At 41.8% G+C, this 27,527-nt stretch overlaps 2 protein-coding genes across 2 annotated transcripts; one reads left to right on the top strand and one right to left on the bottom strand.

The window, feature by feature from the left end:
- The first annotated feature begins 253 nt into the window (after positions 1–253).
- AK3 (adenylate kinase 3) lies at positions 254–16,206 on the top strand. The gene is made up of 5 exons (XM_035309330.1): positions 254–563; positions 4,329–4,448; positions 10,972–11,144; positions 13,048–13,166; positions 14,508–16,206. The coding sequence occupies exons 1-5, from the start codon at positions 416–418 to the stop codon at positions 14,629–14,631; spliced, it is 684 nt and encodes a 227-aa protein (XP_035165221.1). The 5' UTR covers positions 254–415; the 3' UTR covers positions 14,632–16,206.
- A 2,944-nt stretch (positions 16,207–19,150) lies between these two features.
- On the bottom strand, positions 19,151–26,309 carry CDC37L1 (cell division cycle 37 like 1; the record flags this gene model as incomplete). Its single annotated transcript, XM_035309331.1, has 6 exons — positions 19,151–19,876; positions 20,745–20,900; positions 21,484–21,606; positions 21,928–22,043; positions 24,170–24,260; positions 26,019–26,309. Coding segments are annotated over 6 exons (879 nt in total), but the record flags the coding sequence as incomplete, so codon positions are not given.
- Between the last annotated feature and the right edge of the window lie 1,218 nt (positions 26,310–27,527).

Here is a 27,527-nt window from a genome sequence, read left to right as displayed (position 1 = left end):
TCAGTGGGCATGCTCCCCGTTTCTTGTATTTTTTTGGGGGGGATGGCGGTGGTAATATATGGTTGTTTCCTTGACTCGGTGCTTTTGTCAAGGGCTCTCTGATGCTTCCCTTTTTAACGTGGCTTGCTTCAGTCTCCCTATTTTGTGGGCTATTTCTGGACTTTCGCGTGAAGCTCCTTCCCTCCTCTGCCCCTGGGCCTGACTGACGGCGACCTGCCAGCGCAGCTGTCACCGCCACCCCGCTCCCCAAGCCCGCAGGCCTCAGACCCGCTCCCCGCCACCCCCGGCCCCGCTCGGGGCCGAGGCGCCGCCCGGGGGGAGGCGGCGCCGCCGCGGGCCGCTCTCCCCCTTGTCCCCGCCGCGCCACGCCCGGCGTGGGCCGTGGCGGCGAGCAGGGCCCGGCGGCCGCCACGGAATGGTGGCGCCGCCGCTGCTGCGCGCCGTCATCATGGGCCCCCCGGGCTCCGGGAAGGGCACGATCTCGGCGCGGATTATCAAGCACTTCGGGCTGAAGCACCTCTCCAGCGGGGACCTGCTGAGGGACAACATGCAGAGGAGGACAGGTGAGCGGCGGCGGCGGAGCCCCCGTCCGCCCCCAGCCGCCCGCGGGGACCGGGAGGCTCCTCTCCCTTCTCCCTCCTTCCTCTTCCTGGAGCTCGGCGGCGGAGCCCCTCCGACGTCCCGGTCCCGAGCTGGTGGGCTGTGCGCTGCGGCGGTTCCCGAAAAGGAGTGGCGACGTTTTCAGGCCGTTTGCTTTCTGTTTATTTATTTGCTTTAATTAGTTATCCTGCTGGTAGGTCGTGGCACCTTGTGTGTGGGCTCGCCGGCATTAGCTGGTGGTGCAAACCACGCTTATCGTGTGGTCCTGGACCTTACCCTCCGTCTCTCCACAGAGATACCCCCACGCGCCTCTCCGGTGGGTTTTTGCAGTGAGGGAAGGTCCCCTTCTGGCATGCACATCAGCTGTACTCGTGTTGCGGTCAGCAATCTTGCGAGGACTGTTTTGAGCCTGTGTGTGGTGAGGTGAGGGTGCTGGTGTTGCCTGCACCTGGAAGCTGTGGAGGACTTCCTCGGCTTCACCCGTACTGCAGTAGGTTAGGTAACAGTCAGTCTTGCTTTTGAAAGCTTGTAAGCACATTTGAAGGTGAAAAAAATTGTCTGTATTATGAAATCATTTGGTTGTTTTTAATTTCCACATCCCTTTTCACACATACTATGTTTGCTCTGTAGGAATAATGACTTTGGCTTAGTTGACTGACCTCGCTATGGTTGGTGTCTCCAAGTTAAATATTTGCTCAGAGCACCAGTTGTGCAGGCATATCTGAACACATTCATGCTTTAGCCCTTTCATAGTGCTATGGTAAGTTGTTCTCTGTAGAGGCTCACAAAACCAAAATTGGTACTGTTATGAACCTTTGGTATAAGTAATATCTAGCAAGAAGGGAAGGCATTCCAGAAGAGGAAGGAAATATGCTGTTTATGAAATGCTTCAGTTTTCTGCTCTTGGCAATGAGCATCATACCTTGGAAGCAAGATCAAAGAGTATCAAAGTCAAGCTGAGGGGTGTGTGAGAAGAATAAATGGCAAGTGGAAATACCCTATTGCCTGCTTTGATGAGGGAGCCATGAAGCAATGTAAAGAAAACGGCAGAAATGTTCATGGTGGACTGGACAGATGAAAGGATGTGAAGGAGAATGGAGATGTGAAAATGAAGTGCAGTAGACACGCTGAAAAACTGTGTGAGGACAGAAGTCAGTGTAAAATGTGATAAAGTTCACTTAGTGTTAGCTGTCATGGAACCTAATCTGCTACAGAGTTTCCTGCTCACTAATTAACTCAGATGAAACTCTGTCTTAATGTTATTGAAAGTGAGCTGCTGTTTGCAGCAATGGTTTCTCCAAACATGAGATGAGCACTGAGGTAGCAGGAGCAGATAGTGTGCTGAGGAAGGTAAGAGGGTAGAAGAGGCAGCTTGGAGAGCTTTGATGAGCATAGTTGAGGGAAAGAAGAATCAAATTTTGGTGATAATACAAGTGTTCTTCAGTGCCTGGTTCTTTGGGAACTGTTAGGCTAGGTTGAACAGTCAAAACATATTGAAAATAAAATACAATTAAGAGTAGCTGTATGGGGCTGTTATTAGTATTTACTGTCTTTTGAAAGTGGTCTGTGTTGAAAAGTCCTGTTAAACATGTGTCCTTAGCAAGTTGCAGTTATTGCCACGTTCTGCTGCTTTGGAGGATGGAGAGTTGACAACAGCCTCTCTTGTAGTGCTAAGCAGCCTGCAGACTGAGTATGGCTAGAGCTTGTTCGCTGTATGTGGTTAGGGCATGCCAAACTTCTGCAAAACCTTTAAGCAGAGATATCTGTTATCACCTAGACATGAAAGAAAATGGTGTTGCCTTTAATGCTGAAGACTACCATACCTGTAGTGGTTTCAGACCCAAGCTTAAAACCCCTCTAGTCCTCCCCCTCTTCCCCCCTCCCCAGTCAGGAAAAAGACAGGTAAAGACGAGCACACAAACTGTCCTAGCATAACTATTCAGTCTTACGTTAATAGTCACACCTATTTTTTCTTCCTGCAATAGTTGACTTTCTAGATGATTTGAAGTTTTTAGTGAGAGAAAACGTGTTTCCTGTTCTGCTGGTCTAATGTACCCGTGTGCCTTAGAGCTTGCCATACACTAAGTGTCTCTGTGCCCAAAACCTCATCTGTCTTTCCAAAGTATGTTGGTATTGCTGTTCGCTCCTGAGCTTGACTTGCACATGTTCTTAGGTAACTGTGGATACAGCAATACTGTGATGTAAATCAGTAACAGCTTTGGGCATCAAGTACACATTTAACTATCTAGATGTAGTTTATTCCTCTTTCCAGACTGTTTTGCAGGTACATAGTTCTAAGTGCACTAGGATAATAAAAAAGGTATGACTTACTGACCTTGAAGAAGGGAGGTATGGAAAAAAAACAGATACTTTGTACTCACACAGGCTGTCGTCTTCTTTCCAGTTGTGCTGTGCTGGGGGACTCAAAGCATCTGAGTCTGGCTTTTTCTGAGTCTGACTTTTCCACATTGTGGCAATTATTTGATGCCTGACCATGGTGTGCTGTGTATATTTTATACTGTTTTAAGTATTTTCAGATTTTTCAAAGACTATCTGTAGCTGTGAACATCCCATATGGGGAAGTTGTCCTTCTCTTGCCCAATGTACAATTTTTTTTTTTTTTTTTTAACACCAAAGCAACTGTTTGCATTACTTGAGTGCATCTAGTGCTTTTCATTGGCCTTGTTTGAAGAGTCATTGTACATTGCACTTTTTAATACCGCATCCAGTGATGGGGCTCACATTTTTCAGTGCTTGCTGCTTAAAGTGGTTGTATTAGTAATGTCAGTCCATCCCATTCTCTCTCCCATTTAATGTACTGTAACTAGATGTGATTTACCCCCTAGTATATGCTACGGCAGCTCCACAACAAAAAAAACAATTTAGCTGCTATTCAGGGTGACTCACAGAGTTAGGTAATTGCTTTATAACCTAGGGTCATGGAGGCTTTGCGCTCAGAACATGGCCCAGGCAAATGGATTTCTTCTTGGCTTGGGTGACCTACAGCACACTACTGCATGTGATGTCAGAGCATGGTGTGATTTCCGGATCTGTGGTGGGTGTCTGACATTTTAGCAAGCCGGTGGGCTAAATGACTGGTATTAAAGGTTAGTCGGTGCCATGGGAAAATACTAGTGACTGTGCACTTCTATAAATAGTTTACAACGTCTATAAACATCCTCTTGTAACTCTAGTAATTATAAAATATGTTTTTGGCAAGCGTGTCCCATTGCATACTGCTGTCTTAAATACCAGTGGAGTGTCTTTTCATACTGAAGTCATAAGATGATAACTGGCCACTACACTGAGAAAATAAGTTCCTCAGCAGGAAGTCTGAGGGCTGACATCTTATTGAACTAGGATGCTTTACATTTCTTCATTATTCTTTTGAAGACTCTGTTTCTAGTTTTTGGAACTTCATCTTTCAAATGCTTACTAGTAAAATTATTTGGGGGTGTGTGGGGAAAGAAGTGAGCTGAATGCCCCATTGCTGTCTGTGGAGCTACAGACGACCAAATTAGTCTGAAACACATCTGTAAGATCATATCCTAACTGATTATCTCTTGAAATTCAGCAGGTGTACAGTCTGTCTGGTTAATGGCTTCACCATTCTGTGGCATCTTGATCAAAACAAAGTGTTTACAGTGTTGTGGGCTTTTTTTTTTTTTTTTTTTTTCCAGTTGCTGGAGTTCACAGGTACTGTAATGTGATTCTTCTAACTTTCACAGAAGTTGGAATCCTTGCCAAGTCCTACATTGATCAAGGACGGCTTATTCCAGATGACATCATGACACGGCTGATGCTGAATGAACTAAAAGGTCTAGATCGGTACAACTGGCTGCTGGATGGTAAGTTAACATATGGGGATATCACTATGGAAGGGGAGGAAATCTTGGACTGCTTTGGTCACTAGTGGGTAGCTGGGTTCCAGTAGCCACCCTTGAGTTGTAGTGCTCAAGTATGTAGTATATATGCTTCAGTATATGCTCATATATGCTCAAGTATATATTTTCAAGTACAAGTGTGTACTCATAGTACAGTGTGTGTTGTCAGCTTGTGGTGAACCATTTGGCAATCAGTCTGCCCCAATTTCTTTGGTTGTAAAGAGCACAGGATCCATCCTGCCTTCAGTGTCAAAGGGTTGTTTATGCTGAAAAGGCCTTTTTACTCAAAAGGGTAAGATTTCAAAACTGGAAATTCTGTCAATCCTTATGTTTGATTTCCCCTTTAATAACAGAGGCATTCTTTAAAATATGCCTTGAGAAGTGCCTCTGTAAAGCCTCTTCTTTTAGAAGTCTCTGGAAAATGGAACACTTTTGACGAAAGGGGCTGAGGAGTTATGTAAATAGAACGGTAGGCAGGCATGTGATGCAGCAACAGCGCAAGTATGGAAAAGGGAGCATTGCAGCAGTACTGCGTGTAATGTATCGCCAGCAAAACCATTGCTCAAGTGTTCTAAAAGGTCTCTTTCATTTGGTTATTGGTTCTGCTCTCTAGAGCAAATAGTACTGGAATTCTACATTGTAAGCACATAACTTCAGCTTTCAGAATCGAGAGAAAATCCATTTGCCACTGTCATCTTGGAGCAAGTGGCTTTTGCATCTGCAGCCCTTGGGAGTACGGTTGGATGTGCATCACAAAGATAGAGTCTAGGGTGGACGTGTGTGTTTTCAGATTCTGGTCACAACTTGTCTCACTAGATAAAACTAAAAAACTGTTGGTGTGGCTTTTGGTTTACAGGGTGGGAAACATCCACAGTCCTCTGTGTTAGTGATAAAAGGAAGACTAGGGAAAATGTGGGCCCTCTCTGGAAGGCAACAGGTGACTTGGTTACCTGGGTTATGGGTACTCAGTGACTTCTTTGCCTCAGTCTTCACTGTCAAATGCTTTAGTCATACTGCCCAAGTTTCAGAAGGCAAAGGCAGGGAGAAGTGCCCGCTGTAGGAGAAGATCAGGTTTGAGACCATCTAAGGAACCTGAAGTTGTACAAGTCCATGGGACCTGAAGAGATGCATCCAAGGGTCCTGAGGGAACTGAGAGAACTCGTGGATGTAGTTGCTAAACTACTGTCCATCATATTTGAAAAGTTGTGGCAGTCTGATGAAGTTCCCACTGACTGGAAGAGGGGAAATATAACCCTCATTTTTAAAATAAACACCCAGGGAACTACAGGCCAGTCTATACCTCTGTACCTGGAAAGACTGTGGAGCAGATCCTCCTTGAAACTATGCTGATGCACATGGAAATGAAGGAGGTGATTGGTGACAGCCAGACTGGCTTCACTAAGGGCAGATTGTGCCTGACAAATCTGGTGGCCTTCTCTGATGGGGTTACAGCACTGGTGGCTAGGGAAAGAGCAACTGACATCATCTACCTGGACTTGTGCAGAGCATTTGACGCTGTCCTCCATGATATCCTTGTCTCTAAATTGGAAAGAATGAATTTAATGTATGGGCCACTTGGTGAGTAGGGAAGTGGCTGGATGGTCGCACTCAAAGATTTGCACGGCAACCCTAAGCACAAATACAGGCTGGTTGGAGAATGGATTGAGGGCAGCTCTGAGGAGAAGGACCTGGAGGTGTTGGTTGATGAGAAATTCAACATGAGCCAGCCATGCGTGCTTGCAGCCCAGAAAGCCAACTGTATGCTGGCTGGGCTGCATCAAAAGCAGTGCGGCCAGTAGGCCAAGGGAGGTGATTCTCCCCCTCTACTCTGCTCTTGTGAGACCCCACCTGGAGTTCTGCATTCAGCCCTGGGATCCCCAGCACAAATATGACATGGACTTATATGAACGAGTCCAGAGGAGGGCCATGAGGATGATCAAAGGGCCAGAGCACCTCTCCTATGAAGACAGGCTGAGAGAGATGGGGTTGTTCAGCCTGGAGAAGGCTCTGGAGAGACCGTACAGCAGCCTTCCAGGACCTAAAGGGGGCCTACAGGAAAGCAGGAGAGGGAATACATTATCTTTGTCAGGGAACGTAGTTATAGGAAAAGGGGTAATGGCTTTTAACTAAAAGAGAATAGATTCAGACTAGATTTTAGGAGGAAATTATTTACTCAGGGTGTGGTGAGGCACTGGAACAGGTTGCCCAGAGAAGACATGGATGCCCTGTCCCTGGAAGTGGTTAAGGCCAAACTGGATGGGGATTTAAGCAACCTGGTCAAGTGGAAGGTGTCCCTGACCATTGCAGGCGGGTTGGAATGAGATGATCTTTAAGTTGCCTTCCAACTCAAACTATTCTCTGTTTCTGTTCCAGGATTCTATGATCAATCTACAGCAAACAGTTACTGTTTCTAAATGTCATAAAGAACACAGCAAAGTGCACCCAGGCAAGTTTCCAGACAGTACCATGCTGGGAGGGGTATTTGATATGCCAGGGGGCAGAGAGACATCAAATGGCTGCACAAATGGATTGTCAGGAGTCTCGTGGAGTCCACCAAATGTAAATGGAAGCTCATGCACCTGGGATGTTCTAAGCCCATACAACAGTCAGTAGTGATTGGGTGCTGTCTTGTTAGAAAGTAGCTTTGCAGAAGACCTGGGGGGTTTGGTGAGCAGGCTGAACCTGAGCCACCAGTATGGCCTGTCAGCAAAGAAGCCCAGCCACATCCTAGGCTATTAGACTGCAGTTAGTGGGTTAAAGAAAGTAATCCTTCAATTCCATTCAGCACTTGGGAGACCACATCTGGAGGGCTTGGTTCAGTTTTAGGCTCTCCAATATAAGACAGAGATTGCCTGATGGGACAGGCCAGCACAGGTGCACTGGAGAGCTTAGTGGTATGGTTTAGTGGAGGACTTGTTAGTCTTAGGTTGGACTGGGTGATCTTGGAGGTCTCTTCCAACCCAGATGATTCTGTGATTCTGTGGAATGGACATGGGGCTGAAGCATGTGTCATACAAAGGAAGGCTAAGAGAACTGAGGAGGCTGAAAGAAGTAGATAAGGCCTTCTTCAAACATCTGAAAGAAGCCCTGTTCTTTGTGCAGCACGTGAACCAACCTGATTTTTGCTGGAAGGACAATGTAGCAGGGCTCAAGTGATATAGGGGATTTCCAGACTGCAGCAATTACAGCAGTTACAACTTCCTAGCATAGGCAGTCGAGCCGACAAGTACAGGTGCTCTCCAAGACCTGATATTTACAACCTAGGAAGAACTGGTTGCAGATAAGAAGGTTGAGGGCATCGTTGGCTGCAGTGATCATGAGATCTTGAAGTTCAGCACCTTGAGGGGAGATATCAAGATAAAAACCTGGGAGATATCAAGATAAAAGCGCTGGATTTCAGAAGATCTGATTTTGCCTCTTTAGCAATCTGTTTGGAGAAAAACAAACAAACAAACAAACAAACAAACAAAAACCCACACGGGAATATTGTCCTGGAGAGGAGGGCTCCACGAGAGTTGGTTGATATTTAAGGACCATCTGCTTCAAGCTTAAGGAAGGTCCATCTCAACATGTAGGAAATTGAACAACGTCCTCCATGAATGAGTAAGGAGCTCCTAAATGAACTCAGACATAGGAAAGATGTGTCTAAGAGGTGGAAGCTGGGCAGGTGACCCAGGAGGGTTATCGAATTCCTGTCTAGTCTTGCCAGGTATGGCATTAGGAAAGCTCAGGCCCACCTGGAGTTGAATCTGCCAAGATTTCTGGATATGAAGGGCAACAAGAAAAGACTCCACAAGTGCACAAATAGTAAAAGAAAGACTAGAGAAGATGTGTGCCTGTACTGACTGGGGCAGCGGCATTGGTGACAAAGGCCATGGAAAAGGCTGAGGTATTCAGTAGCTTTTTAGCCTCAGTCTCTACCAGTAAAACTGACCATCAGGAATCCCAGACTTCAGAAAACTGAGGAAAGGTTTGGAACAAATAAGACATTATCCATGGAAGACGACCTGATTAGAGAGAATGTAACCAAACTGAAAATATGTAAGGTCATGGGGCCTGAGAGTTTGCCCCCACAAGTGCTGAGGGAGTTGGTTGACATCATGGCAAGTGCACTCTCAAATATCTTTGTGACATCAGAGCAATTGGGAGAGGTTCCTGAAGACTGGAAGAGAGCAAATGTCTCTCCTATAGTAAGCAAGACCAGAAGAAAAATGCAAGGAGCTACAGGATGCGAAGCTTCACTGCAGTCCCTGGGAAAGTAACAGAGGAAATAGCCCTAGAATACACAGTGAAGGATATGACGGTATTCAGAAGTTGTCAGCGTGGATTTATGAAGAGGAAGTCATGCTTAACCAACCTGATAGCCTTCTACAATGAGGTGACTGGCATGTTGGATGAGAGGAGAGCAATGGATATTGTTTACCTTAACTTCAGTAAGGCTTTTGACACTGTTTCCCCTAATATCCTCAAACTGGCAAAGTGAGGGTTAGTGTACAGTGAGGCGGACTGAAGCTGGCTGAACAGCTGGGCACAAAGTTCAGCTGGAAGCAAGTCACTACTGGTGTAGCACAGGGGTCAATACTGGGTCCAGTAGTGTTTAACATCTTCATCTGTGCCACACAGTGCACCCTCAGCAAGCACCCAGACAACACAAAACTGGTTATTACACAAGATACTCCAGATACTTCCATCCCAAACCATTTGATAATTTCATGATTCTTTGTCCCTTAGGGCTTTATTATAATTTTCTAGTGCAGTGATCTATTTCATTGGCTTTATTCCCACTTCTGTTCTGCTTTTGTGAAGACAAAGTCTTAATCCCCACAGTGTAGACTGCAATGGAAAATAATCAATAAAGGAATATTAATTTCTGGTTCTGTGTACATGCAGTTCCAGTCTTGTGGATCTGCATGTGTAGCATTATAGCTGGGCACACTGGCAACTATTAACAGCCAACTGGAGAATGATATGGAGAGCATGAAAAAATAAACTTATTTCTGCTGCATGTTAATGTGCCGTCTTCTTTAAAGTTCTGGAGCAGGAATTTTTGTCTCAGCTCAAACAGAGGTTTGGTGAATTACACTGGTTGATAGTTCTGGCATAAACAGCTTTATAGGAACAATAGTATTCTGCTGAAATACGTTAAATGGAAGGTCTTTAGTCTGATAACAGCAACTCAAAACAAACAGCTGAGGCCAGCCAGGTCAGACTGAATAGAGCTGGTGAGCTGCTTCTGTGCATACATAGCCAGATACACATTTCCACTGGTGGCTTCCAGAATCATAGCTGATGTAGCAATCTGAGTCGTGCTTGTGGGTATAATCTGCTTAGATTTATCTGCTGTATAATGAGGACATTTCTCTGTGTGTTCCTAGATTCTTCACAGTTTATCACATCCTGTAGATTATTTTCTCTGTAATGAGAAAACTGTATGCAGCAATGGCTGGTTTCACTGAAATGCTTATCTAAAGGCGCTTACTTTTGTTGAGGAAGTTTCTCAGAACAGTCTAAGGAAAAGTCATTTTTCAGCTGCATAACTAAGATGTATGGTGGCTGAATAGCTTGTCTGGAGTCCTCGGTCTCCCTCTGCTTTAAACATTTAGAAGCACTTCCATGTGCTTATGTGAACATGAAAGAAATGGGATGAGGGGAGTTGATGGCTGTGATGCAAACCAGGTCTGTCAGCCAAGCAAGAGCTTGGCTCGAGTGAATCAGTTCTTTCTTTTGAGATGCAATGGACAAGACACAGAAGCCTTAATGCAGTAGAGCATTACCTTTTCAGAAGCCTTAAGGCGATAGAGTATTCCTTTTATTTTATTTTATTTTGTGAGACTAATTTTTAGCTAATTTTTAGCTAGGTACAATTTTTAGCCAGGTACAATTAGCTAATTTTTAGCTAATTGATTGATGCAAGCATTGTCCAGGTACAATTAGCTAATTTTTAGCTAATTGGACAATGCTTGCATCAATCAATGCCATGCAAAGATGAGTTTCTTAACTTTGTATCTATCAGTACTTGCCTTTAAGGAGAAGATTGCTTGTATAATGAAAATTACAAACAACTGAGAAGTGTGAGACTATGCAAGAATTTAGTGGGTGGGGGTGTTAGTCTAGTGAGTCTGTGTTGCAATAGCGTGTTCTACAGCAGCTTTGACCATTAAACTTGTGGCCAATTTTTCATCATAAAGTCTTTGTGGAAATCTTGCATTTCTGTTTTCCAATTCACCCCCGGCCTCTTTCCTCTTTCTTAAGTTACATTAGATTTATTTACTAATAACATGAACCTTTGAAGGCAGTCCACTGGGGCCATTGAGTTCATAGTGCAAAGTGCAATGTCTTGTAAGAAAAAATCTGATGTTTCTTCAACCTTTACAGCATGATAATGCATTTTTTTTGTCTGACTGGTATTTTCTCTAATGATCAAATCCAGCTAATTCTGACTATAACTCTGTCTTTGGATTTTTATGGAGTCATTTCCTTTGAAAAGGTTTCCCTAGAACGGTTACTCAGGCAGAAGCCCTGGATAAAGTCTGTCAAATAGACACTGTGATCGACCTAGATGTACCATTTGAAAACATAAAATGTCGGCTCACAGCACGCTGGATCCACCCTGCTAGTGGCAGAGTCTACAACCTTGAATTCAGTCCTCCCAAAGTGCAGGTAAGCAGTACACATATTAATGTTGGTGCTAAATAAATGCTGCACTGCATTTGATGATTGTACTAAAGTATGTTGTTGCAAAATACAGTAGCTCAGAAGAAAACCGCTCATTTCATCTCTTAAGTGAACAGAAGCTGCCTGATAACACACTGCCTCTCAGGGCATGCCAGTACCCTGATAGAAACTGAAGCTGATGGGCAATGTGTTTATCCTCTGCAGAGTGGAACACCATGGTGCCAATTCCGCATACTGTTTCATAAGCTCTTGTTAGTTGTTCACTTATCTGGAAGACTTGCACACTGGCATATGAGCTGGGCACATTCTCAGCCTGCTCTGCAGTTGCTAACTGTGAAGTCCAAAATGCAGTTTCCCTTCCTCCAGAGATTGATTCTTTGTATCTAGGATGCACACTAAGTCAGGCACTACTACCAGTCAGAGGGATCCTCTTAATGCTTCCCTGTGTTACTCTTTAATCAAGATGAAATTTTTCAGAGGAACGGTTGTCATACTGCAAAATTGGATGTAGAAACCTGGTACTCAGAGAAGCCTCTCAACAGAACAAAGAGGTTATGGCTTAAGACATCATAAGCAAGAATAGTTAACAGAAAAATAGTGAATATACATTATTACCCTAAAAACTGTTGAGGTACTCAGATTAGCCTTGGTACATCTCTGCTTGAAGCGGTGTTTCATCCTTAACTCTAAATGGCTTACCTGTTGCAGCATCACATTTCACCTGCAAGTTCCAGTAAATTGAGTCAGAATCATAGCAGGCTTTGTATTTTTGAGTATTCAGTGTTTCAGGAAAAGAGACCAGTGAAAATAGCAGGTAAACACTTTAAGTGAGCAGCTGGAAACACTGCCTATGTATTGTTTAAAACATGGCGTTTAAGTTATGGTTATTTTTAATTGCAGAAGAATATAGGCAAGTAGAAAAGTGAATTAACAGACATACCAAAGGGTGGGTTTCAGCTCTAACAGCTTTGCTATAAGGAATACTCCACTCTGCTTTTCACTTAATTAGTGAAGCAAGCATATCACAACATAATATAGTTTTTAGAGTATAACTCTAAAAAAACCGTGGAATGGAGCTGAACAGCTGAAATACAGTCGTCTTTGTTATCTGGCAGACCTGGAAAAAATTTAGCTGCTTACTTGCTCAACAAAACTAAAGGATAATGGCTTTACAGTTAATACAAAACTGCAGGCTGAATATTTAGTAGGTACAACTAAGGCACTGTTACGGCTTCCTGCACAGATGTTAGATAGAAACCTTTGAGAAACCCTTCGAGAAACTGGTTGTGAGATGTGTACTAAAGTAGTTGTCATAGTTCAGACAGCTTGCTTCTGTTTACTAAATCATAGAAATATTTTTGTAGGCTTCTATGCTGTATTTTGATGTACAGAGTTGCTAAATATTAAACTTTCTGTAGTGTGACTTAAAAAGATCATTAATTACTTTCTCTATTTCACTGTTGTCAAACGAAGGCCAAATTGTCCTCTTGCTTGTTTGCTGTTATGCATGTTACCAACAATCTTTTTTTCCTTTGTAAATCCAAAACACAGTATCATGTGGAAGAAGAAAATGAACCCTATCCCAAAACCATGACAGTTTTGTCCACATATTCCCAGTATTCAACAAATGTTCCAGAGTTCAAATTAGCCAAGTAATTATAACCTAATGTTCATTGTCAATACTGAGAAAATGTTTTTAACTGGTGGACTGTCTTACTTGAAAGTCAACATCTTATACTCCAGATACAATATAGATGGTAACCTTTCTCTTTCTAAGCAGAAATCTGTACTTGGACTAAATGGAAACTGATTGCAATTAAAACAGAAAGTTACACAAAACAGACTGAATCAGAAATATACATTGGTGTTTGCTTTTAACAATAACCAGGGCATTGATGATATTACTGGAGAACCACTTGTTCAGCGAGATGATGATAAGCCAGAGACGGTTACCAAGAGGCTGCAGGCTTACGATGCAGAAACAAGACCTGTTCTAGAATATTATCGGTAAGTAGTAAAATACTATGCTGCTTCCATGTCAGCACAGCAAGGAAGAAATTTCTCCAGTTACAGAGTTATTATCACAACAGCAAATATAGTATGAGTAGCAGTGTATCTTTCATCAGCTCTGTAAGAAATAAAACCAGTAAAATTAGTATGATTTTGACTGTTGCTTGAAAACCATTCAGGAGCCAGCTTAGTGAAAGAGCCTTTAACTGCAACCATATTTAGCTTTTCAAAGAGTACTGTGCATTACTCACTAAGTTATATTAGCGTTCTGAGCAACATAGTTCTGTTCAGTAGAGCAACAGAGAGAGTTCTCATCCTGGAAACTTGGATAGTATTTTCTCTTTCTGGATGTGTACGTAGAAGCCCTCATAATAGACAAGGGGGTCAAGAAACCAATACATTAATAGAAAAAACTGTTAATGGGAATTCAGAAGTGGCAGTTATAAAAACAGGACTGTGACATGCACAGCTAGCAAGACTCCTAATGACTAGCTATTTGAGAATACTAGAGCCATTAGCACTTTGGAAGGATAACAAATCAGTAATTCTTTTAAAGGCCAAAACTATATACAAAGACTCTCTTCATGTTAAGCTGGTCTGCTGTACAAATAAAACATTAGTAATATATACATAATACTGCATAGAGGCTTGCATTCTTATCGTGCCTAGACAAACAGAGCAGATTTTTTTAACAACATCCTGAAGTGACTGTCTTTCCCCTATCTTTCCATATCCACCACCCTTCCTTACTATCTACCAAAACTGCTGAGTAGAAAACTGAAAGCTCCATCTTTGGATTGGTTCAGTTTTATAGAAGGGATTTTTTTCTGGTCTTCCAGTGATTTTTCCTGACCAGTAACTTTACGATGTTTTCATGCCTCAAGGCACCGCAGTAAAACACAGGCCTAAGCTAATATTATTATACTTTGCAGATAAAGCTAACTACTGGAACTAATTCAAAACACATTGATTGTATCTGGGTTGCTGATGCATGTTCTTTGATCCTTGAGGTCTGACTTTAAAATTCACTGTTATTTGGATGACTGCTGTGTAGGATGTGCTGTATGACTTGTTCATATTTTTACTCATCATAGTTTGTTATTAAGTACTCTGTGGACAGCTACCAGTTTTTTGAACTGATGTGGCCAACAGCTTACTGTCTGAGGAACAGAGTAATAATGCATATCCAACCTACATTCCCAATGTTATGATTACTCCTGGCATTAAATCCCATGTACATAGCATGCTCTGCCATGGCAATCTTAAGAGTGAGGTGGAAATCCTGGAACGCTCAGACAACTTGACTTCTGTAATACTTTTTTTCCTTTTCTTCCTCAGGGAAAAAGGGTTGTTGAAATCCTTCTCTGGAACAGAGACCAATAAAATCTGGCCACATATATATGCCTTTCTCCAAACCAAGTTGCCAGATGTGAGCCAGAATGATGCTGCCAATCCCAGGTGAAATTAGGTCTATCTTCTGCTCATCTGTCATAGCACACACATAATCATGAGATTCAGCAGTCAAGAATTTCTTGAAGTAGTACACCAGGCTGATCAATAATTGTTCTTCTGTTGTCCGTAACCTACCTTTTGATAAAATGTTGTCTCCTATGGGTCTCACTTTAATGCTGTATTTAATATTAGATATGCCTAATTTTTGTAATATAGTAACTGTCTTTAACAAAAGCACCTACTGCTGTGTCTCTGTCAATCAGAAAATATTCATGTTTGGCAATACTGAATGGTGAAGGAAACATGTTTCAGAATACAGCTTAACTACAAAGCATCTTTGTTGACTACATCATTCATGAACTGATTACCAGTCTGCAAAAAGCACTTTCAGACCAGAACTGGCATGGAAACACAGAACAGATTGGAAGGAACCTTTAACAATCATTTTAGTCCAAACTCCCTGCCACAGGCAAGGATGTTTCACTTGATCAGGTTGCTCAAAGCCATGTCTAGCCTGACTTAAACACCTCCAGTGACAGGACATCCACAACCTTGCTGGGCAACCTCTTTCAGCTCCTTACCACCCTCCTTGTAAAAAAATTCTTCCTTCTATAGAGAGAGGTTGGAAAACGGTCACTTCCTTTAGCTTGGTTGATTTTGCTGGGTTTAAGTTGCCCTTGACACTTGCTTTGATGATTTGCTTTACTACTACATTTCTATTTCTGCCTTCAGCTAAATTGCTAGCATGAAAAATAGTTTAATGATGTGTAACATACTTGGTAAAGCCTCTGTCTTTATGGAGTTGTGTAAGACTTTTTAGTAAAAAAAATAGCAGAAACTGAATCGCAAATCTGGTAAGCCTGTAGCTAAGCAATCTTGACCAGTGAACATGTCTTTATTGTCTTCGGAAAAATAACTCTTCACAGATGCCAGTGCCATGAATTCCCTTGGTCAAATTAGTAATTTTTTTTTTTTTTTTTCTGTAGTAAGTTTTATTGTAGCAAGTGTAGTTTTCATGAGTTCATGCTACGAATTCAAGTCTCAGACCAGTTCTTGTATTAATTTATTCTCTAGATACGTGGATTCACAAACCTCCACAGGTCACGCTTTAAGTCAGGGTAATACAGATGTTGCTGTTCTTCAGTAAACTCTCCAAACCAATTTTTAAGCCCACCAGATGGAGAGTTTCAAGATAAGTCAGCAAAACCTGAGGATGAAACAATTCTATTTAAGTGATGTCTGAGGTGTAGCTGCCTCCTCCTGCTAACGTAGGTCTCAGTCTCCTCTTGCACTGACTTGTTAACTACAAAGCTGTCATACTGAGGACTACATTTTCATGTGTAACTTTACTGTTATAAACACTGACACAGTCTAAAAGAGATGGATGCTGTAGAATTTGTAAAGCCTCCCCATTACATTTCTGCTTATTTCTAATAATGTATTTTGACTTCTACATAAAGCAGCTATGCTTGCTTTACTGCTAGTCTACCTAAGTTTCAATTAGCTGGAGAAGGAATGGGGAGGACGTCTCCTTATGATTTGAGGCTTACTCCCACACTGGTCAACCAATTTTAATTACAGACTTCAAAAACAAGTTAGAGTGTGTCACAAGTTGCTAGATAAATATGGCTCTACTGCTAGTGGTAGCAAGGCACACAGCATGAGGAACAAGCAAGAGGATCTAGAGTTCTGGTGGTTTGTTTTTTTTTGAGTATGTTAACATCAAAAGAAAACATTGGTGCATTATTTGATGAGGATGGTCAGCTCACAAACAGGAACATGGATAAAGCAGGGTTGCTTAATGCCTGCTTTGCCTTTGTCTTCAACACTGATGATGTGACAAAGGTCCATGGTCCCAGAGCCCTGAGTTGGAGAACTGTGACTGCGGGAATGATAAACTCCCAGCCATCACTGAACTTGCGCAGGATCTGGATACACATAAAGCTATTGGGGCCTGATGGTATTCATCCCAGCGTACTCAGAGAGCTGGCTGGTGTCATCACGAGACATCTCTCAGTCATTCTGCAACAGTTTGGGGAACCTGGAGAGGTCCTGGTTGACTGGAAGGTGGCAAACATCATTCCAATTTTCAAGACGGGCAAGAAAGGAGACCCTGGTAATTACAGTCTGATCAGTCTCATTTCAGTGCCTGGTAAAACTGTGGAGAATATTGTTCTGTGATTCACCAAAAAGCACCTGAAGGACTTTGCAGTCATTGGTCATAGCCAACACAAGTTCATGAGGGGAAAGCCCTCCTTAACAAACTTAAGTTCCTGTTATGACAGGGTCACTCACCTAGTTGACCAAGGGAAGCCAGTTGCTTCAGCAAAGCTTCAGTAATGTTTCTCACAGTATCCTTCTGAACAAAATGTCTAGCATACAGCTAGATAAATACGTAGTATGTTGGGTGAACAATTGGCTGACAAGTTAGGCTCAAAGGATAATAGTAAATAGGGTTATATCAGGCTGGCAGCCAGTCACTAGTAAGGTTGGTGTTCCCCAGGGCTCCATTTTAGGGCCAGTTATCTTTAATGTTTTAATAAACGACTTGGACATAGGACTTGAAAGTATATTAAGTTAGTTTGTGGATGACACTAAATGGGGAGGAGCTGCTGGCTCCATCAAAGGTAGAGAGACCTTGCAAAGAGATCTTGACAAATCTGAGGGCTGGGCAATCACTAACCACATGAAGTTCAACAAGAAGTGCCAGATTGTGCACCTGGGAAGGGGCAACCCTGGCTACCTGTACAGACTGGGGGACAAGAGGCTGGAGAGCAGCCCCACAGAAAGGGACCGGGGGGTTTTGGCCAACAGCGAGTTGAATACAAGTCAACAACAGTGTGCCCTGGCAGCCAAACACCAACCGTGTCCTGGGGTGCAACAAGCATGATATCACTTGCCAGTCAAAGGAGCTGAATAACCTACTCTGCTCTGCACTGGTGTGGTCTCACCTCAAGCAGTGTGTGCAATTTTGGGTGCCACAATATGGAAAGGATATTAAGCTATTAGAGAGTGTCCAAAGGAGGGCTACAAAGATGGTGAAGAGTCAAGAAGGCAAGACGTATGAAATCACTTGGTATGTTCAAAGCCTGGAGAAGACTGAGGAGTGACCTCATGGCAGCCTACACCTTCCTTACAGGGGGTGCACACAGAAAGCAGCACTGATCTCTTCTCTCTGGTGACAGTTAACAGGTCCCAAGGGAATGGCCTGAGGCTATGTCAAGGGAGGTTCAGGCTGGACATGAGGAACAGGTTCTTTACCAAGAGGGTGATCAAAACTAGAATAGGCTCCCCAGGGAACTGGTTATGGCACCGAGCCTGTTGGAGTTCAAGTAGCATTTGGACAATGCTCTCAAACACCTGGTGTGATTTTTGGGTAGTCCTGTGTGGAGCCAGGAGTTGGACTTGATGATCCTTGTAGGCCCCTTCCAACTCGGGATATTCTGTGATTCTGTGAATTGTAAAGTCACTGTGCACTGTTCATTGTTCTTACTATTCTTGTATGTAACAGAAGAATTGAATTAAAGAATAACCTGAAGTCATTAGTTTCTCTTAATTATTACTAAGGAAGAGACAGTATTTACTCTTCCTCTTTGGAGTGTCTGTCAAACTTTATATACACTTGATATGCTTAACTAGCTTCAGCTGTAATGTCTAACTTGCATCTGGGACAGAGCTACTGCTACTTTATCCTGTTTGTCTGCAAAAGACCTGTTAGAGAACGCAAGTATTAGGAACAAGAAAAGGTACTTCCATCAGTGGATCTGGAGCTGCTGTTTCTGCTACTGCATTTATACTTACACTCACTGTGGTTTATACTGCAGAGTTAAAACTTTGCTTTCTCTGTGCTATAGCTCACAGCTGAAAATAGCTGGATCTTAGCATACCTTTTGCCTGATTCACCAACTGTAGGTCGATTGTGTTCATCAAACTACAGAAATCTAGATACCTTCCATACCTTACACACACAGCAATACAGTAAAGGACCAAGAGTCCTTAAAAGGATGAAGAGACCTATACCACTACTTGAAATGCAAGCTGTCTCCACTGGACCATTCTAACTACAGTGTAGTTAGTGTGTAACTACAGTGTATATTTTTTTATGTATTACTGCTATAAACAGTAGCAAGTTGGAAAAGCAGGGTAGAATTTCGGATTGCAGAGGTTCTATGGAAGACTCTTCTCTACAGAGTTTGAACTTCCAGATCCTAAAATAGAAAGCTTTAAAAATTTTCCACTTTAACTGTTTGAGTTGACAATTTCAGAAACCCACTTTAGCTTAGTACCGTATGAAGTTCTTTTCAAAGACTGAGACATCTTGCCTTATATGAACTGTGACAAAGCTTTCTCTTCAACACAGTCTTTTCCTAACCCTTTTACCTCAAGTTCCATCTGTCGCCTTCATCAAATACTTCTCCACATACTGAAACTTAGCTTAAAAAAAAATCTTAAGTTACTCTTATTAATAAAAGGATAGTCAAACTCTCTGACATCATAAAACTTGGCACTCATATGTAGACAAGTGTTGCTTATGTTTTAGGACAAAACCAAATTCTTTTTAATGAAAGCACAATGTAACATTTAAATCCCCTTAGTAGAGGTAGAAAGCCAGTGTTTTAACCTAATCCATTCCAGATCTGAAATACTGATACCAGGTATTGATTTATTGCTATTAGTGATAACCAAATTTGAGAGCTTATAATGTCAACAAGGTAGCATGAATACAGTTGTGATCTCCAATATTCATAGAGTAAGACATGTCCACAGCTGTAGTAAGACAATAGCAGATTCTACCAAGAATCTACTGCTTCTTGTAAACATTGTATTTGTGCAGATTTGTTTTCATACTTTGATTTCTAAAGTCATGAAAGGCAAGGTTAGTAGCAGAAAACACATCCAGTTTCACATTCGGCAATATGAGAACCCTGCTCTTCAAGGACAACCAAAAACCTAGCAGCACATTTTCAAACAATATTACAAGTTTTTCTGAATTACCCACCCTTCAAACTCCCCAAACAAAAACAACAACAACAAAAAAAATCTGACACCAAAAATAAAGTGCAGTACCCAGAAAAATAAGTGTCAAGAAAATAGCCATGTTCTTTTCTTTGTTAAAAAAAAGAAAAAAGTACTTGGCCTCAGTCTTAACAATACTATACTGTGTCCATCATTTTGGATTCTTCTTCATCTCTTTGTATCACAGAGTTTAAACTGCAGACGTTTGTGTTTATGGAACCTTGTAGACCACCTGTGTTCTGCAACAGATGAAAAATTGACAACTTAATTCTCCACAATTATATATATGGGGGGAGGGAGAGAGAGAGAGAGAGAGAGAGAGAGAGAGAGAGAGAGAGAGAGAGATTTTAGCTTAAGGTGGACTCTTCATGTTGTCTATCTTAAGGTAAGTTTGCAATAGTAAGAAAATAAGTTCTTAAAAATTATCACTAATAATACTGCACTGTGTCAAGATGCTCTTTTAAATTTAGCTGGCATAGCTTGTATTTCATCTCAGTATTTCTAGCATTTGTCTGTACATTAACTTAGGATACAGCTATTGAATCTTACTTGAAAGGTACTTCAACTAAATTATTTCAAGTTAAGTAGTTTGAACTGTGACTCCTTCCATAATATCTATTTTTTGAAAAATCTCTATAGTTGCTTCTTCATTCCAGAATGTGGCCACTAGTACAACAACAAAAGATGTAACCACCCTCAGTTTCCTTTTATCACAACAGGAGATTTTCTTCAGGCTTGACTTAGCTGAAGGGTTCCATGAATCGGCATAACCATTTTACTCTGAAAGCCCATTTCACTGCTAGTGGTAAAGAGTGTGAATACAATTCTAGCTTCTCATCAGCTTTATGATGCAGTGTTTCTTTTTAAACAAAACAGTGCAATGGCACTGAACTAGTGTATGCTTTTGACCTTACGCTGATACTTTCTGAATCCAAGCAAGCAGAAAAAAGGTTACATATGCCTTGCATATTGATAATACATCCCATTATATCCTGAGTACTGGCAGTTCTAGCAACAGTCCTCTTTGCATTTCTGAAAGGTATAGCTTCTCGGCACAGGACCCAATCTTAATTTAGTTAAATTAATTTTTGGACATAATGAACCTACCTGTGACAAAGATGTCAGCTGTCCAACAAGACTAGGATTGACACTGGGATCCTGTAGTAAGGTAGCTTGAAAGCCATGTGATTGTGACCAGATTCTCACTCTTGTCTTGAATGCCTCAAGTTCACTTTTAAAAGCCTCAAAATACCCTTCTCCTGTCTGAAAAGAGAAAAATAGTTTAACTGAAAACAGATTTACTTTTGAGTTGTAAGCATTTCATTCAGTGGACATCATGAAAATGTTAGTCAATTTAAAATGAAAATCCAGGTAAAATTTCTTTTCAGGACAAACTGTAGTACTTATAGGCAGAAGCAAAGCCATTTATTCATCTAAGGACATGTAAAAAGAAATCTAATTTTAGCCTTTCCTTTATTACGACTCAGAAGCCAGTACTCTTTGAAGAACAGGTGCTTGTGTGGCACTCTGGCCAAAAGTAAAGCACAACTTGACTTGCATTTTAACTGAATGTCTTTAAAAGCAGTACTAAGAACCATTAGTCTTGAATAACTGCATACACTCTACGGTAAACCACAGCCTCAGTCTTCCCACATTTCTCCCATGTTTTCAGGACCGGAATTACATCAAATAGTCTGTCTAGAAAGAACTGCTAACAAAGATCTTACCCCTAAAATGAAGTCAGTAAAATATTTATCATCTTATGGTCAAGAAGAAACCTGCTCTAGAACACTGGTCCATTGTACAGCATCAAAGGTTTCTACCATCATTACGTAGGTTGACTTACTTTGGCTTTTTGGAAAAAGAGACGAAAACAGCCTCTTGGATCCACATTGCAACTTTTGGCAATTTCTATAATAAACTGCATTACAACTGCCTGGTGTGCTACTTGTTCCATCAGAGCTCTTTTCTGAAAAAAAATAAAATAAAATTAGAGTTCTGATTTAAAGATGTTTCCTGGAATTGTATTTATAAAATTCAATGTAATTTCATTTTATTTTAGTTCCTAAAGAGATGAGAACTGATAGTCACAGAAGAAAGGGGACTGATTGTTTGCAGGAATTAGACCTAATGTTACAAGGTGTTACAGAGTTGGTTTGGTTTTTTCTCCCCTCCAACTAGGGTAGAGGGGGTGGAGGAAGAAAAGTTAAACGGCTAATCAAGTCAGGCAGCTTTTACATAGTGAAAGTGGGAAACTGCGTTCTTTCAGACAATTCAAAGATGTTCATACCTGTTCAGCTTCTAGATGAAAGCACCATAACATGAGATATTTACACGTTTCTTCACATACAAGATATGGGTGGTCAGACAAAAATCTCTGACTATCATCCCATCTGCTCATCATGCCTGATGAGAAACAGATTAAGATATTTGAAATGGATAGATAGATGACTTAATGCAGCAAATAAGTTTTTTTTTTTTTTTTTTTTTTGCATTGATACCCCAGATAATTCACTGTCTTCAGACTGCATATGAAAGCATACAGCTACATTTAAGGGTTTTATTTAGACGTCTAACTAGCACTGAAAGAACATTACCAGAAGGTACAATCAGATCTTGAAGATACTAAAAGCAAATTTAACAATTTCCTATACTTTAATGCACCTCTAGCAGTGTTGATGAGTTCTTTTTAAACAGTTCTCCCATACACAGTATAAAAGTAGTATAGGTGTATCTAGTAGTTACATCATCAAGTGTCTTACAAGATTCATAGATTACTCAGAGATTCTAACAAATACAAATCCTCTGGAAGTCTGCAAATAAAGCACAAAGAAAATGTGTAATCTGCTGAAAATGCAAGTGCCTCTAACGCAGATTTTCTAGGTGTTTAGGAAATCAATGTAATTACAGAAACAGCTTGATTTCAATAGAGTAAAGCCATATAACTATTTGAGGCTTAACTTGAAGACTGAATTTCAATAGCATGAGGCTACTTCATTTGAAGAGATGAGCTTAAAAACCAGAACTCAATACTCAGACCACTTCTGAAAATCATCCTTCATGTATCACTGACAGTCAAGTCATTTACTGGCAATAGGAACCAGATGCTGAGTTTTACCCATATATCAGCATAAAAATATAATTTGGCTGAAGATAATTCAATGGTAATGACCTAAACTAATCTTAATTCTAGCAAACAAATACCTAAAGAGAAACCAACGATGACTATTTCTTTCAACTGTTTTTAACAGAGATGTTATGCACAAGTTCTTTACTACATGAAAGGCAGAGCACGATCCAGAAAAGGGACTTGGGCTGTATGGCTAGTGAAGTCTACACTGCTCTTTGACAGCAGATAGCACAGAACAAAGAGACCTGAAAGAGCATTAATGTGCTGTCCTTACAATGCTCTTAAGTATTTTAAATTAAAATAACAACATCACTTTGAATTTAAGAGGTAAGAAAAAAAAATGAGCTTTTGTAATAAGGTTATTTCTATAACTGCTTAATCTGAATTTAGACAACACAGTAGTTTTGCCCAGCTCCTAGCCTGGAAACACAAAAGAAAGCCCATTGTTTTCTTCTGAAATGCATAGCAGAAGAGACATCTTCTGGACACATTGTCACTACACTTGGCAGTTCAAGTATTTAAGAGAATATATGCCTATTCTTACTCTTTATGCCTGTTGTTACTATTTGCATACTCTGACAGCATTGTGCCTTGCTTGGTATTTACAAGGTTTGCTAAGACCCTTCCAGAAACCTAAACCAGAAACCCTTCCTCTAAAAAAAGTTTAAGATCCCTAGATACCAAATAGCTTAGTAAAACCCAGTTTGTACAATCAGGTGAATTTTGTCAGCTCAGTCCTTTTATTGATTGCTCTGGAGTTCCAAATATGGCCATACTACATCATTGTCTGAAAACAGCCTGCAACTAAGAATGGGAAGTACTTAACAGAACCATTAACATTTCAGATTACTTTTCTAAGATGAGCTGTGCTTACGGAGCCAACAATTATAATGGAGCTGAAGTGCCACCTAGTGGATAGTTAAATATAATTTAAAGGAACACACAATTCCATGCACACACACACACACAGTAGGCTTTTCCAGATGTATACCTTTAAATCAATCATTCCTCCTGCAGCTTAATAGCCACCAGAAAACAACTTATTAGAAGGAGACAAATACAGGCAACCACAAGCACATTTATATACAAAAATTCTATGAATAACACTGTGCTCGCCCACTGAACAGCAAAAAAAAAATTGCAAGAACTTAAGTTTTGAGGTCTTAGGCCCATTTGAGTATTTGTTTTAGATTAAAGTTCCTACTAGTTAACAGGAGCTAAGAAGCTGTTGTAGTTTACATATTATTTCACTTTGAAATGATTATTTGTTGTCATAAAATAAAGCTAGACAGCCTGTTAGGTATTTCGTTCATTAGCTTTTGTTCTGTACAAGAATTAGGAGAAAATCTACATAAATGTTGTAGAAATCTGAACTGCAAAATGTTGGAGAAAGCACACTCACCAAAGTGTCTAATCTTTTGTTCGTGTTTTTGCATAAATGATTCAGACAAGTCTTCATCTTCTGTTTCTTTTCTTTTTTGATTAATAAAACTCTGAGGAGTAAAATATATATATATTACTAACATACCTTTTTTGATACATAGGAATATTACATTTCAATATGTTACCATCCAAAGGCCAATATTCTAATTTTAGAGTCATGTCATATGTTTCAGAAGGCTTTCTTTTTTTAAAATGTGTTACCTAAGAATAGAATTGAAAAGTTTCATTACAGAAACACAGAACGGATGGGTTGGAAGGGACCTTAAAGATCATCTCATTCCAAACCCCCACCCTGGTCAGGGACACCTCCCACCTGACCAGGTTGCCCAAAGTCCCATCCAACCTGGCCTTGAACACTTCCAGGGATGGGGCATCCACAGCTTCTCTGGGCAACCTGTTCCAGTGCCTCACCACGCCCTGAATAAAGAATTTCTTCCTCATATCTAATCTAAATCTATCCTTTTTTTAGTTTAAAGCCATAACTTCTTGTCCTGTCGCTAAACTCCCTGACAAACATCCCCTTCCATTTTTCCTGCAGGCCCCCTTTAGGTACTGGAAGACTACTGTCTTCACAGGAGAGGTACTCCAGCCCCTTGATCATCCTCATGGCCCTCCTCTGGACTTGTTCTAATAGGTCCATGTCCTTCTTGTGCTGGGGGCCCCAGAGCTGAACACAGGACTCCAGCTGGGGTCTCAGGAGAGCAGAGTAGAGGGGAACAATCACCTTCCTCAGCCTGCTGACCATGCTGCTTTTGATGCAACCCAGCATATGGTTGGCATTCTGGGCTGCAAGTACATATGGCAGGCTCATGTTGAGCTTCTCATCAACCAACACCCCCAGGTCCTGCTCCTCAAGGATGCTCTCAATTCATCCTCTGTCTAACCTGTATTTGTGCTTAGAGTTACCCCAGCCCAGCTGCAGGACCTTGCACTTGGCTTTGTTGAACCTCATGAGGTTCGCACAGGCCCACCTCTCAGGCCTGTCCAGGTCCCTCCAGATGGCATCTCATCCCTCCTGTGTGTCAGCCACACGACACAGCTTGGTGTCATCGGCAAACTTGCTGAGGGTGCACTCGATCCCACTGTCCATGTCACCACCAGAGATGTTAAACAGTACTAGTCCCAATACTGACCCCAGTACTGAAAGGAACACCTTTTGTTACTGATCTCCACTTGGACACAGAGCCATTGATTGCAACTCTGTGTGCAATCATCCAGCCAACTCTTTACCCACAAAGCTGTCCATCCATCAAATCCATGTCTCTCCAATTTAGATACAAGGATATCATAGTCTACTGAGCAAATAATTCTGAGCAGCTTCTGTCCTCAGGTAGGAACATACTGATCTGTGTACAACAAATATCACACCTTGCAGCTCTGATGCAGCTCTATCAGTGAAATTATGAGATCGCTGAGCTGTTTAAATTGAATTGTTTAAACAAAGCAGATGTTTTACTTCAGAAGAATTTGTGCTAAATAAACTGTATTACAGTAGTCATTATTAGTTGCAAACTCTATCACATTTGATTATTTGGCACACCAGAAGAGCAGACTCCTAATGTGAAGAAGCTGTTGTTCAGGCCCAGTTTGGCAACGTGTACTACATGACCATTACAAGTTGTGATCCCCAATTCTGACAGAGAAATATCAACTACATCTGTAGTATGAGAGCAGCTTGCTCCCTTTCACGGGGCAAAATAAAAACAAAAAACATTTACCACACACCTTGATTTTGCACTGTACCAGCTACAGAAGGAATGAGAAATGAGGCTAATGCATGCGTTCATGCACACTGATATGGGTCATACCTTATTAAATACCTCCTTACTAACAGGATCTGTGTTCCATGGATTCTGCCTTTCCCTCTGGTTTAGTGCTTCTTCTTTTCTCCTCCACTCTTCTTCTCTCCATCTCATCTCTGCAGCTTCAGTCTTTGCTCGAGCACATTCCTGATCGAAGGATTCTGAATTATGCAGTGCTAAGCTACCAAGTTTTTGCTGGGCTTCTGCAAGATTCCACGTGCATTCTACAGAGTGCTTCACAAACTCTTTTTCTTTTTGGCAGACTAATTCAATCCCCTGGTTGTAGCTCTGTGAGAAAAATCAGATGTGCTATTTATGGAGGGAAAATTGTCAGTTTAAAAATTATATAGGCACAGACAGGCTTAAACCCCAGACATAATGCTGATCTTGAAGACAGCTTAGAAGCAGCATTACATTCACAGGAATGATTAAGCATGGTTTTGTACAGGTGGATGGCTTTTAGAAGATATTTCTAACTCAAGCTGTATTAACTTTCTAAGTGTATTAGCAAAATCATGGATCAAGTGCTGCTAATATTTTTTTATTGCTAGTAATACTTTTTAAAATCTGATGCCTATTTGTGACTCAGCTGCAAGATCTTCCCTGATTCCCCTCTGGCTGGCTGTGGCCTGCAATGTAAGCAACAGCCAAGTATGAGAATACTTGGACATATGCTTGAATACACAATTCTGAGAAGAAAGTATCAGCTTTATGATGCCAGATCCCAACAGTTAGGTAACTGCCTGTATTCACATCAACAGATGGCCAACATCTTCCCTTGAACCAACAGTGGAAGTGGCACTTAAGTTACAAAGTGGCAGAGACCCAGCGCAAACATACAGTCTTTTTGGTCAAATCTACTGAGGAGGTCACTGCTCACAGCTGGGAGAAAAGAGCAACAATGCTTATGTTGCATCTAGGTGTATGCCTTCCCACCCACATCCATGTGGATTCACTTCTTGGCCTCCCAGGGCCACCTTATGAAGCTTGTGGTGCTGATAACCTCGGGCAGAAGAGCGTGAAGGACAACACAATCCGTGAAAGCTTGTGTGAAGGGAACTTTCACGCAGACACCTCAAAGTTCTCACGCCAACTTTGTTTGGGAATCGCAGCACCTCTCCCTCTTGCCCCCCCCAAAACATGTCGGAGATTTCGCTGGAAGCTGGAAAACTCGGTAACAGCAGCTTCTTGGAAGAACACGCGGAATTCCCAGCCGCGTATTTACAAAAAGCTGCCTCGCCCCAGCCGCCAGAGCGCCGCAGGGACAGCGCAGCTGCTCTTCAGACACGAAGCCGCCGGAACAACTTCGGCCCAGCTCTTTCCACGTCACTTGTCAAACGCGGAGCTCTCCCTCACGGCGGCGGCAGGCGCCAGCCCCCCGCCCCCGCCGCCTCAGCCCCTCCTGACAGGCTCCGGGGCTGCTGGGCGGCTCTGGGGAGCACGGGGCCCCGCCGCACTGCCCCGGCCCGGCCCGCGCCGGGCTCCGCCGCGCCCCCGCCCCTCCGCGGCCCTCTC

This window comes from Oxyura jamaicensis, chromosome Z, assembly GCF_011077185.1.
Source record: "Oxyura jamaicensis isolate SHBP4307 breed ruddy duck chromosome Z, BPBGC_Ojam_1.0, whole genome shotgun sequence".
Lineage (NCBI taxonomy): Eukaryota > Metazoa > Chordata > Aves > Anseriformes > Anatidae > Oxyura > Oxyura jamaicensis.
The sequence above is the reverse complement of the archived record's forward strand: the minus strand, read 5'-3'. Positions and strand labels throughout refer to the sequence as shown.